At 36.8% G+C, this 14,051-nt stretch overlaps 1 protein-coding gene across 1 annotated transcript in view; it reads left to right on the top strand.

The window, feature by feature from the left end:
• The window catches only part of LOC126371687 (long-chain fatty acid transport protein 4-like), a 32,730-nt gene that overhangs the window by 3,266 nt on the left and 15,413 nt on the right, over positions 1-14,051 (top strand). The window contains exon 2 of the mRNA XM_050017026.1: positions 13,682-13,835. Within this exon, the coding sequence (XP_049872983.1) occupies positions 13,682-13,835 (154 nt within the window). The remainder of the gene's footprint in view (positions 1-13,681; positions 13,836-14,051) is intronic.

The following is a 14,051-nucleotide window of genomic DNA, read 5'->3' as shown; positions in this document are numbered from 1 at the left end:
ACGGCGAACAATACTGTTACATTACAAACAGCTGAAGAATTTGCGACCCTGGCTTCAAATTTAGTCCCAAACACAAAAATTATATACATTTCACAAGCAGAGATTGAATTAGAAATAGCAGAAAAACGTCCATGGGAAAAGGTAGACCCCATTGCTGGGATATCGCAGTTCCATGTTTTGAAATGTGATGGAGAAGTTATTAAAGGCCAAAAACATGCAGTGGACACACTAGAAACAGTTTCCCTGCCAAAAATTACGAGATTTACATTTTAAATTCGTACGTGTCGCTTACGTGACAAACTTGTCGATTACGTGACGCAGCATTTTTGTTAGATTTTTTTGGAGATGATAATCGTAAGAAGTATATTTTTTGTTGAAAATAAAAATGTGTACCTTATTCTTGTATTATGTTATTAAACCCTTTCCATATTATTAATAATTTCGCTGAAATTTTCAAACTTACAGTCAGCTTTCAAAACGCGGTAGATTTGATGTCGCTTACGTGACGCTTTTTATTGTACTGGTAACTCAGCACATAGTGATATATAATAAAAGTATGTGGTATACCTTTATGAACCAACCATTTAGCTATAAGGAAATATCATTCATTACTCTCTATAGGTTACTGTTAAAGTTTTACAGACTGGTAAACTTTAAAAAAGGAGTACGAATGTCGGTTACGTGACCATGGAATGCTCCTTCATAAGTATTTTCCTATGTTTTTAAATGTGATGTGTACGGTCACGAGCATTCATATGTATACACTTTGGTACCATGTCACATTAACTTTTTTGACAAATTGAACTGTAAGTCTCACTAAATGTCAAATATGTTAGTGCGACAGAGTCCTAAAGTGGGTACATTATATTGCTCATGACTGTACTGGCCGTCGGTTTGTTTATGTTCGGTTTTTTGAATTATTGTATTTTGAAATTCTTTGAAAACACGTCAGTTATTTTTTGCTGGCTTGAGACGCTCCAGCTTGGGCACGACTTATATTTTTCTATTCGGGCAATATTTTCGTCTTCGGAGATCCGCCAGGCCTCCGGACGAAGTACTTTTGTTTTGTTCACATTAACTCTTTCTCCACATTAAAAAGTGAATGCAACGTGAATCTGAACGTGTATCTTTATGTCAATTCTCTGAACCCTTGCACTTCTAAATTCATTTACTTACATCTATCCACACTGGTACATCCATCACAGTAGATACCGTAAGAACAGTAAGAAAAGTACCAGTATGAAGTAGCTATGCTTGACAAAATTACGAGAGAGGAAAGTAAAGATGGGGGAACGTCTCTTATGGGGTAATGCAAATACCGGTTTATAGTCTAATGTGGATTATATTATACTCGCTCCTTGTTCGAGAGGTATTTACAGTGTAGTCTACGTCTTATGCTCCAGCATCGTCACTGAACACATCGAACAAGGAGCTTCGTATAATTGAGATAGAACTTCACTTACAGGTAAGTTCGTTTAATCTCATAATTATTATCCAACTTGAACCCTGTAAAAACTACGATTGTGTCTAACAATTTCGAAATCCTGTTGTGAAATCTTATTTATCTAATCTCAATTGTCAAAGAAGTCTTGAAGTTAAACAAAGTTGTCATGATAGTGGTAACGATAATAATATTGTCGTTAGTTGTCAATCAGTCTGTACCTTTGCGATTGTCCCTTCGCTCCCAAAATATCTTCACAGTCTAACTAGGCCAAGAGAAACGCGCAGAAAATAACTACGACTGAATAACATGTATTAAAATTACACTACAGCCCTCAGCTAGGTACCTAACTGATTATATAAAATCATCATTTAGAAGGGGTCCTTGATGAAGGTAAAAATACCCATGTAGCTACCAACGTATCTACAAAACAGGCTATTAAACTGCGTACGATCAATAAAATGATTATTGGCGTTGGGCCGAAAATTTTACGACATTGTATTACCTATTTTACATACTCAACAAGGTACCTACCTATTTGTAACGACCAATATGGTATGCTGTCTGGGAAGGTGTGTCTCAGTTGCATTGAATCATATGATGCGCACTATATACCTAGTGTTAGGTTAGAACTAGCAATATTATAGAGAATATTTATGTACCTATACTGATTTAATGAGATGGGTCGATCTAATTTTTCAAACCGCATCTCTAAGTTCAAATAAGTAGGTAGGTGTACTTACTACCTTAGATATGTCAAGTTCAAATCACTTACCACAGGGTTTCGGGCCAAGTAAAATATTGGTCATAAAACCAGTTATATAAGTATTAATATTGCGCTGCATTGACCTTATTGTAGTGTAGGTATCTACTTGGTTTTCGTGACACCTCGAACGCAGTTTGCTATTAAACGTGTTACGTTTTCTATAAATAAATTAATAAATAACGCAACGTAACATACCACGCATCTATCCCCGAAGGGATAGGCAGAAGCGCATAGTATACTATACACCCACTTCTATGTCTATGCCCAGAAAAAAAAAAAAACATATCACACGCAAACACTTCTCAATTGTTTTAGTAAGTAATAGACTTACTAGTGTTGTGCCTAAATGCGATTTCGTAAGTAATTTAAAACGTAAGTAGGTATATTACTGAATCGAGTTGTAGTAAATATGGATGGGTCAGAACCTATTTCCTGAAGTATTTACTGCATTGACATACTAAAAACAAATAGTCACATTCGCAAACAAGTTTTGCTAAAAAAACGTTCGAACCGCGTTGAAAATACATATGAATTAAGTTATGTAGGTAGTATATGTTCGTTCCCCCAAAATAAGATGTTATGGCTGTTCAAATAAAGTGTAATATCGGTTGTACAGTGTCATTACAAGTCGTTTGTGACAAGATGCGCCCCAAACTCTTTTTTACAGAGATTGGTAGTCTGAACGAGGTCTATGCATTACTGACATGTTTTATTGTATCTCTGGCCCCTGCGCCGGTCGCTTCACTACCTGGCCGAGATTTTGTCATAGTCACGGCCAAGATTACGTTTGCAAAAAGCGCATCCGATCATTTTATTCGAGCCGTGACGGTCAGTGAACGTGCTGCGGTGCGCTCCAGTGCGCTCTCGAGGCGCAGAGCATCATAAAAACAAATATTATCAGGGGGTTTATAAAGGCCACATTGTTGCATTTCATGTAAAAAACAATAGTGCAATTTGACATTAAAATTTGCGCATATTATTAAGTATAAAAGTACGCACAGTAAGCGCGCAATGTTAACAAATGTATCTAATTTAATTTTCAGTTTTATATGAAGATGAAGTAGGTCCTTATAAATACTACTTTTAAGTGTTGCTTCGAACAAACGAAACTTGTCATTTTATTTTAAAATATCAGTCGTAGTTACACACCTAAACATCTCTGAAAACACCAAGAAATTTAAATTTCACGCGTTACCCCACCTTAAATAGAAATGCTAATTAGTTATCTTGACGGTAACTCATTTGGTTTCGGGCGCAACCGCATTTGTGAGTCTAATATAAGTCTCGCTTCCTTCCGTCTGTGGCTACTCTATAACGACCCGCTACATGGCTGCAAAATTTACTTTTAGATTTATACTTAACTAGCTGGGTATCCACGACTTGGTTCGCGTGAAACCCTACTATTAATAGTATAGAAATTTAGTACAAAACTTGCCACCGCTTTTCACCCCCTTGGGGATTGAATTTCGCAAAATCCCCTCTTAGTGAGCACTTGCGTCCTAAAAGGAACCCCCACGCAAAATTTCAAACTTGTAGATTTCTAAAATTTCGTGATGAGTGAGTCAGTCAGTGAGCAATCTTTCGTTTTTTATACATAAGGCTTAAAATTAGGCCGTACTATAGTAAGAATTTAATATTCTTCTTCTAATAAACTGCAATATTATTTTTTGCATGTCATGTTCGTATTTCGCGCTTTGAGGTCGCAGGTTCGAATCCAGCACAGGCCTAAACCAAAGATAGCCGAATTCGTTTTCGAATTCATATTTAAATCATAAATGATTATCACATGCTCAGCGGTGAAGGAAAATATCGTGAGGATCGATTAGGTCACACATTCCCGAAAAATGCATTTTCGGAGGTGAGTGACCTAATTGTATTGGGCCGGTTTTCCATTCTCGGGTTGGAAGGTCAGACAGGCAGTCGCTTCTGTAAAGAACCGGACCTGTCAAATCTTCAGGTTAGGTAAGCGGACGCTGTGTTATACAGGATAATGCTAGGGGGATGACGTTCGTCGTTGCGGCCTCTACATATCAACGGGCATTGTAAAGAAAGGCATGTATACATTCGCAAAATTGTTTTGAATTTAAGTGCTTAACTGTTGACTTACATAACGAAAACCTATTTGAAAATCAACAGCAAACGAAATGTAGATTTTATTGATCCTTTAGATAGTGTGTTTCCTGTTTCTGTAGGGAAATAGCATTGGAGAATCATCTGTTAGGCAGTAAGTAAAAGGCATGCAAGACTTCCAAGTATGTGTTTTAATTAGCATTTTTTATTACGTACCTATCTAGTCCTAAGTACCTACTGTGTCCAGGTATATGTCGATAATCAATGAGAATAAATGGGCTTGGGTAGTTTATAATCAATGGCTTGGTGCGTAAAGTACCTATTCTGTTTTATCTGCTGCATATGTGATACGATGCGTTTTTATAGGAATCATCTTTGATTAAAACACTAATAGGCTAAGGATTATTAGTTGATGCGTTAACTTATTAATCACAATTTAAGTTAAAAAACTAGTAAAATTTATTTAAAAAGAAAATATTCCATTGTTTATGGACGCGAAACTGTCTCCAACGAGAGACTTTCCATGCTACGTTCCCCCAAAAATATAGAGTGCTCTGTTCAGATTTAACATGATAATTACCTATTTTGTCATTGCTCGGGTACATAATTTTTCCAAAAATAATATAAAATATAAATACCTATATAAAAAATATTTTTATTCATATATACCTATATCTATACGTATATGTATAGACTTATGTTGCTACCTATATCGCTTCTCTTTATTTTGATCAGAATAATAATGGGTGGAAGATGTGTTAATAGATGTGTAATAACAAGGGTCATTATTTATACCCAAAAACAAAGATAAAAGATACAACGAAGTTAAACGAAGAAAAGTTAAACGAAGGCAACACTGAACAACGCAATCTATATATTTTTAGGGAATATTCGCATTAGTATATTTCCACATAAGAACATATAAATAAATAAAAATATGTTTATTACAAAGCATTTACTTAGGAAAGCGTGTTATATCTTAAATAGCGTCATCGTTTTCGTGAAATTGTAGTATTGAAGTAAAAATGTATACTTAGTTTTAGTTTCAATTATGAAGTATTATCATAGAGTGGCATCCTGCGAGCGAGGTGGCCATGACTCGCTATCGACAGAGTCCTGAATGTCGCATGTGACATCGATCGCTCTCCTACACCACTGTCGACCGATACTCTCACGTAAAAATTTTAATCATATAACCTGTGTCAACGTAACTTTATCAATAAAGTTTTCAATTCAAATAAATACGTAAGCACCTTTCTCTTTCTACGTCTTATAATAATCCATTTGTTCGAGCTCTACATAATTTATTTCGGGAATACATACTGGTTATTCATACGAAAGCCATGAAGCATAAAGCGATGACGCTAGCATTGAATTTAATGATACTTTCTTTGAAGATTTATTTCATTGAGAAGCGAGGTATTGATATTTCAAAGACACAATTAAGTAGCTTTGTTATAAAAGTCGATGTTAAAAATACTTTCTTACGTACCTAAGGTTTTTTAGAGAGAAATTCGGAGACAATATTAAACTTGACCTGAATATTAATTATTAAGCAAACAAATCTATACGTAATAAAACATTCCACATATATCGCGTTTTCCGCCTCCTCTTCCTATAAACCTTGTACTGGGAACTATTTATAGCCGACATGGCGTCAAGGGCAGATCCCGCAAGCTGCATTGCGACTCGGAAGCCCAGGCCTGACACACTCAGCAGGGTTGATGCCCTTGACAATGTGAAATACACCGACCACACGTTGTACCTACTTGACAGTGCTGTTATATCGAAACAGGTTTGCTTAAATTGTCAGATCATAATGTTGTGAAGTTCGGAACGTCTCATTTTGTCCCGACATTCGAGCGGCGGCATATTTAAACACCAGCTTTGTAGTAGTACTACATCATTGTATACACAGACACAATAACAACTTCATAATAAAAGTACTAATATAAAGGACAGCATTTTGTGTCAATCATATTTTTCATGCTGAAGTATAAACAGATACATTTAAACGTTCAAACATAAATCTGTTCAAAGTATTTTGTAATTCAATATTTATTGAAGTTAATCACAAAACCAAAGAGGTTTGGAATTACCTGTCAACACAATCTTAATCTCAGACCCCTCAGACCCTTACATACAGTCTCTAAACCTCATATAACACCTAAAACTAAATCGTATGAAAACCAAATGTTTGTATTTAGCAGAGATCAAAGTCTAACATACCTGAGAAATGTTTTGGAGGTATGTACCTAACCTGTAATTCGACCGGTTTTCCCTTCGGTTTGGAAGATCAGACAGGAAGTTGCTTCTGTAAAAAAACCGGACCTGTCGAATCTTAAGGTTAGGTAAGCGGACCCTGTGAAAAACGGTTTTAAACAAATAATAAAACAACACGTACACGTGTTTGAGTTAACTTAAAGCTAGAAGATAGAGAAAAAAAAATGGATAATAAGTATATAAAGTATTAATTAAGGGATAACGCTAGGGAGATAGTAGATAGAGGAAATCCAAAGATTTGTCTGGATTCACATTTCATTGTGACCACACGTGCAAAAGGGGCAAATTGTAACCCGATATCAGTCATGTTTTCTACTAATAATGACGTTAGAGATCTATCTCATCATCAAAGAACGAATATTGCCCGCATCTCATTGTTTATACGACGTATCGAACTGAGACACTACGGGCTATTTTCGACGTGAACTTTACTCGAGTAACGCGCAGAACGCAAGCGATCCCTCAAGACTGGAATGAGGATATGAAAGACAACTATATAAAAGACCTCAAAGTACTTGGGTAACATGTATGGGGGTGTTCATTGATGTAGGTTTGCTTTTGGCTGAGTTAACGAAAATTTGTAAAATATACTTTGTAAAATTATATGTAGAGTCGCTACTGTAACGACGCGTAGCCAAACCATTATTTTACGTGACCTACTTTTAATTTCGGATACTTAAGTATATAGATAGACTGTTGTTACATTAGGTTCTAATGCATTTTAAGAGAAAGAGAGAGTATAATAACTAATAATTATGTATGTTGTCCTCTCCACCAGTTGCAGTGCCCTCATCGGGTCCATGTTGATAGGTACTACGTATAATAATTACTTCTGTATTTTTATAAAACCACATTTACATTTATATTTCTAGAGTAAAATAAGACACTGACTTCATTGAATTATAAAATATTAAATGGTCCAGTTTGTCTCTATTTTTTGAATAGGTGACTTTTTCGATAAGTAAAACACAAATTATCCAGTTGAAATACATAATAAATCGTTTTTCTTATAATATTTTAATACTTAAATGAAAATTAAATAACCAATAAGAAGGAAGTTCATAGTTTAAAAACATCTTATATACTTAAGCTTTGAACATTGATATACAACTGTATATTGACAGTTTAGTTGTACCTTCAATAATAACCAATTATTATTAATTTAATAGACGGTCATTGTAAAATGTAATGTTATCAAGTTATCATTAACAAAGGTGACGCATTTGTCGCTATTCAGTACACATATTTATTTATAACATCCTTACTTGTGTAATTTCTTTGTTTTAATATGAGATAATTGGATAAAGTTAAGTATAAGTACTTACTTTTATTTATACAATACAATACAAAAACTCTTTATTGGACTATATATGCTCTATATATGTTCTTGTTCTTTATTGCTCTTTATATGTGTTGAACAATAGATATATACTTCATGTCGCTATTAGCCGCTCAAGTAACATGCAGTTGTCGCATATCGCGTGGTAAGCGATATAATTGAGCCAATGGATTTGGTTTATTTATCGCGTAACAAATATAGAGTTGCTTTAACCCTTAATTTTGTAACAAAAATACTGTGGTTTTTGGGTTCGTAGAAAATATATTAATATTTTTATAACGTCACAGACATAAATGGGTTTTCCTACATATACTGTGTTCAAGGTTAAAAGCTGTCTTCATTTAATTATGGGATTACGATAGTACTGTGCCGGTGGGCCGGTCGCGTGACGAGCGCCGCATTGCTGAAGCTAAATGGCTTCTCCTACATTATGCACCAGTTCACTGGATTCCAAGTCTATACGATTGTATACTAAGTACCGGTAGTGTATATTATATAATACACAATGTAATCATGCCCGTAATCCCTAAAGCAGTGCGCAGGGCAACAAGCAATCAGAAGACAATTCTGATGTAATTTTCTTCAACAATACGCCGATTTCTTTCAATTAATTTCTATATAGGTAAAACTTAAGACCAAACATTTTTACCTAGATAGAAACTAGCGAGTCTATAGCGAGTCATTTTTTTTTTCAAAAAACGAGGTTTTCACTTTTATTTATTTATTTATTTATTTATAGGAAAACCAACAGCTACATCAAATAGTATAAACATAAATATAAATCACAAAAGAGCCAATTATAGGTTTCCACAGATAGACTTCGGTATTATGTTGGTCATACAGCAACAATAGATAGCAAAATAAACTAGGTGCCTATACAAACATAGCAAACACATTTCACGAAAAAATCAACCAGTCGCCCACAATGCCCGGGATAGAAATCTGCAAGCAGAAAAATGCCTGCGATCACGTAATTACAACGCATGATACTCCCAACCAACTAATATCTTTTTGCCAATTTCCGCTTCACTGATGGTATACTACAGTTGAAGATATCGATATCAAGATCTTTTATTATGTTATTAAGGTTTTTTTCAAGGCACTTTCTTCTTCTATCGTGTGGATTGTGAGATGGATTACCAACCTCACCAACCCTGGTCTCAGGGTGATTATTGAGCTACCAAAGCCCCTTAACATGACTCATACATACTTACACCAGAATAGTAACCGGGACTAACGGCTTAACTTCCCTTCCGAAGCACGGATCATCTTACTTTCGGACAATCAGGTGATGAGCCTGTAATGTCCTAACCAAACTAGGGATCACTAAGTGATTTTGTGATATGTCTGCACCGGGACGTCCGAATCGTGAGCCCAGCGATCAACCACTGGACCGCAGAGGTTTTCATTATAAGGCGACGTTATGGTGACAAGGCTGACGGTACTGAAAAGTATAGGCGTCCGAAGGACGTAATATACGATCTCGACGACCCGATTACTCTAGCCATAGAGGCAGCCAATCAGCTCGCGACACCAAACACTTCAGGGCCCCGATACCGACCCCGCCGGCGTGATCGACGATTTCCCTCATTCAGCGCTTGTCGCTATCGACCCGCTAGGGTCGATTAATTCTTTCAAATATTTTTCCTTCAGACGTCGCCCTGAGCCAAGGTTCGCGCCCAATTGGGCACCCTCAGACCTGTCTTAAACGTTGTACCGGGTGAGAGCCTTCAGCGCTCCCCATTTGTCCGGCCAAGTAGTTAATGCCATCTGCGGCAAATCTACAATAAGTCACGTCAAAAAAAAAGGTGTCAAGGCCAAGTAGGCAGCCCATCATCCAATCTCTGTCCGTTTTTTCCACATGCCCAGGAAGAAGCATCTGAACGTGATACAATACAAATACACTTTATTGCACCAAAATAAAAAAGAAATAAATCTATTTGTTTTATTCGTTCCCAGTTCATAGGACTACTATTTATAGTACTTATACCCAATTGGGTCGTGTACTATGTTCAAGATAAATTATGAAATTCTCATTATATAAAGATAGATTTAAAACTAACGAAAAACATTTTAATTTTTGTAAGTACTTAACTTATTTATGAATTTTAATCAAGAAAACCGTAATAATTAGCCGGATATTTTATCACGTTTTTCTATGACGTCACACTGTGCTTTTTCACACAAATTCCATAGTAATTTCGTGTTTTGACGTTTAGTAAAAAGTAACTGATTTGACTCGTTGGAAACTAGCCTATTGTGGTACTTACACCTTTATTGACGCATGCAGCTAAGTTCATTTTCCAGGAGACGGTCGGTGCGGTATCGTAAAATCCTAAAATAAGTACTTTAGCAGCGTGGTGGAGTATGCTCCATACACCATCCGGTTTATTGAGGGGAGGCCTGTGCCCAGCAGTGGGACGTATATAGGCTATTTATGTTATGTATGTAAGTACTTTATTGGCATAATACGCAAATGTTATTAAATAGATCTTAGTGAAATAGATATGTAAACTTAGCTAGGCTTGGTTCACAGGGCACTTATTAACTTAACCAACTGAAGCATAGTGCAACTATTTTTAGCATAATGCACCTTGCGGTAAATAATAAAGTTGCGTAGTATACTGACAGGTATACTAGCCTATACCTATAGAGCTAAATGTAACCATAAGATAAATAATTACACCAACGGGAAAGGAGTAGTCAGGCAGGCGTTCCCATCTGCGCAGTGTTTGCACATTTTGTGCAATTCAAAACTAGTTTGTATCTCATTTTCATACTTTAAACCTAAGTAATTTCCCTAAATTACTTTTCGAATTTATCATTAAATGGTCCTATCTACAATGAGACTAGGCTACGTCGGGTCCAAAATGGTCAAATTCTGATATTGACTTCCAATAACTTTTTTTTATCTTTGATTTGGCTGTTTTTATTTTTTCAAGTGATAGGTGTGAAGTTAAAATAAAAGAATTATTAACAAAGAAATAGCGACAAAATAATGATTTCTGAAGTAAGATACAAAAATTTGAAAAAGGTACAAAACGTGTCATATCTCCTAAACCGTAAATAATCGCTGAACATACACGTGGGGGTGTTTTTGGTAGCAAATGAGCCCCTATATTTAAGTTTTCATTTTGAACGTGAACCTCTGGGCCACTCTGTATAAATAACCTGCCGGTTAAGTTTTTTATTCCGATCACAAAGCAATAAGGTTTAAACATATGGCAGCTGCGATTTGCGAGCAGGAACTTTTTATTTTGGGAACCCAGGTAAATGAATTATCTCTTGAGATTCTGGGGTACACATTGAAATTGTAAGTAAGATTATTTTTAGGTTTATATTTGTCAATTTTTCCTGTAGGTTTTTAGATTTTTTTCTTCTAGGGTCAAGAATCCGGGAGGTGTTTTTAAGTAATAGATACGCAGAGTCTTATTTATGATTATCCGACTGCATCAGAAAGAGGGTAATGCAATAAGAAGTTCATAAAAATACTATTGATAATAGAATAGAATTGGACAACATTGGCCTTGACGGAATAGTCGTAAAGTTATTAGCAAAGGTGTATGCAGGTTGGTCGGTCAAAATAATTAAACGTGTTAGATGCCTACACGTGTGATATACCTAACCAAGCGCTTATCGCTATCGAGCCACTTCAGGCCGCATTTCTCCAGCTTAATTCTCTCCGACGGTTTGAGTCAGGGGACAACCGTCATCTGGGCAACCTCGGATAACAGCCCTCAGCGCTCCCCAGGCGACCGAGTGAAACCCATTCAAAGCAAATTTTAAATGAAATATATCACGATAAAAAATATCAACATTTGTCTCTTTCCATTGAGTCGACAATATTCGCCTCAAGCCCTAGAAGTCCAGCAGTTCACGAATAATATAGACTACTTCGTCGATGTCTATCGACCGCAATCGAGACGTAAATGCTCGTCACATGATGTATTTCTCTCATTAAACATTCAAAAGAGTATTGACGGTCAACTTGCACGAGTATCAACACTTTTCTTTGGGAAAAATCATATACACAACACATGACGATATTTTTCTTAAGGGCAAGAGGTCATGTTCGCCTAGATTATGTATTAGAACATATTACGATAAGTACCTATAAAAGGATTTGGATTATTTTTGGATTATTTTATCCCTATTTTCAAGCTTAGTCTCGAGAGGTACTGTATAGTTTGCCACGCGGTTTATAACTGTTATGAGCAGAAATTTTCCGGGCAAGTAACTATGCCGTATGTGGCAAAATTACAATATGTCACACTCAAAAAAAAAACTGAATTTCTCTAAGAATACAGGAGTTTAGCGAGGAAAGGAGTTCGTCCAGGTGAGACTCGCTAATTGACTACAATTTTTGTTTTGTTGTAATTTCTATGATTATGATGATGCATTTTTAAAGCATCAGCGGCGTGACAAGAAGAAAAGTATTCAAGTCAACGAGTTACGTTTGAGAGAAATTTGAAAAAAAAAAAAAAATAAGTAGTATACATGGTATGCACGCACGTATTCTTACTACTTACCAATTATTATAGTTGCGTGCGCAAACGTGTTTTTGGAACATGAACGCGCAGTGGAGCGTTCTCCGGCACGAAACGTCACGCTACATGTATCCTCCGAAAGTGGTGCTTGGACACCTCTCTCCCCTGATTTGTCCATTCACTGTATTCTTCGCTATTAACAGGAACAGTAACAGATATTACGACAGTCAATATCTCTTCTTCTTGTCATGCCTCTCCATTACTAGAGGTTGGCGATCAGTATGGAATGTAATGGGTCTCTGGCTTCGTATGCCCATAGCTCTTCGACGGTCGCCACCTTCATCCACTCTTTGACGTTGTCTAGCCATGTCATCTTCGGCCTTCCCATCCACAGCCAGTATAGGGTTGGCAAATGAATCGCAGGGTTGATTACGAATATCTCTTAGGTCCATTTATTCGTCGTTCACAGAAACAGTACAATCATCATCTCCCTAGCAATATCCCGTTTTCCACAGGGTCCGATTACTTAACCTGAAGATTATAAGATTATTTTATAAGCTCACGGATGAATTCTGCCTCCTAAAATACAGGTTGACCTAGTTTAGGAGGTAGGAAAAACCTTGTTAATAACGCTCAAAAAACTTATATAATTGTATACTACACATTTTTGTAGAAGATGATGAATAAAAATGTTATTATTTATTAGATTTGACAGGTTCGGTTTTTTACAGAAGCGACTGCCTGTCTGACCTTCCAACCCGCGATGGGGAAATCAGCCTAATACAGGATAGGTCACATACCCTCGAAAATGCATTTCTCGGGAATGTGGGTTTCCTCACGATGTTTTCCTTCACCGCTGAGCACGTGATAGAAATAGTATAATGAAAGCATTAAAGTTACTTAACTATGTACTCCTAAACTTAATTATGTATTGGTAACGTGTGCGCGTCCATAGATCAGGTAGGTCACTTAACGCATTGTAGTTCAGCAGTCAGAAATGTAGAGAATATCGGAAGATCGGGCTTAATCCTGTCTATAGGAATGAAGATACAATACAGACCTAATATTCATTTATGTATAGCTGCCTACCCTTTCGGACAGGCATGACGCAGTTTGTATGTGTTATGTTTGCGTTGTTAAAGATGTAGTATTCTTCTATCATGTCGTTTACGAGGTGGATTACCAACCTCGGTGTAAGGGTTATTATTGAGCCGCCAAAGGCCCCTGCCATGACTCATGTAACCACTACGTACTTGCATCTGTATTTTATATTAATTTATGTATTTATCGTACAGATTCCTATGGCGATACGCTCACGCCATGATCCGTTCGAAGCGATGGGGTCGACAGAACACGACGGTGGCTGAGCTGTTCACCCAGCGAGCTCTGAAACACCCTGACGCGCCCTGCTTCATCGTCGTCGGCGACCGCACCTGGACCTTCAAGGAGGTGAGGGAATTTACCACTAAGAATCTTCATCTCTTCGCGATCGAGGAGGTGGAGTCAAATTTTGCGATCAACATTCAGACTCGAACCGAATCCGCTCTTAAGCTGGGGCGTGTTTACCATTAGAGGACAATCCGACATCCGGTTTGGGAAGATTTTCGAACCACTTTGGAATTTGAGCTAACAGACCGTATTAATGTCTTTGAGTTTTCATAGCAA

The sequence above is a fragment of the Pectinophora gossypiella genome, chromosome 1 (assembly GCF_024362695.1).
Source record: "Pectinophora gossypiella chromosome 1, ilPecGoss1.1, whole genome shotgun sequence".
Lineage (NCBI taxonomy): Eukaryota > Metazoa > Arthropoda > Insecta > Lepidoptera > Gelechiidae > Pectinophora > Pectinophora gossypiella.
Note: the sequence above shows the minus strand (reverse complement) of the source record. Positions and strands in the feature narration are given on the sequence as shown.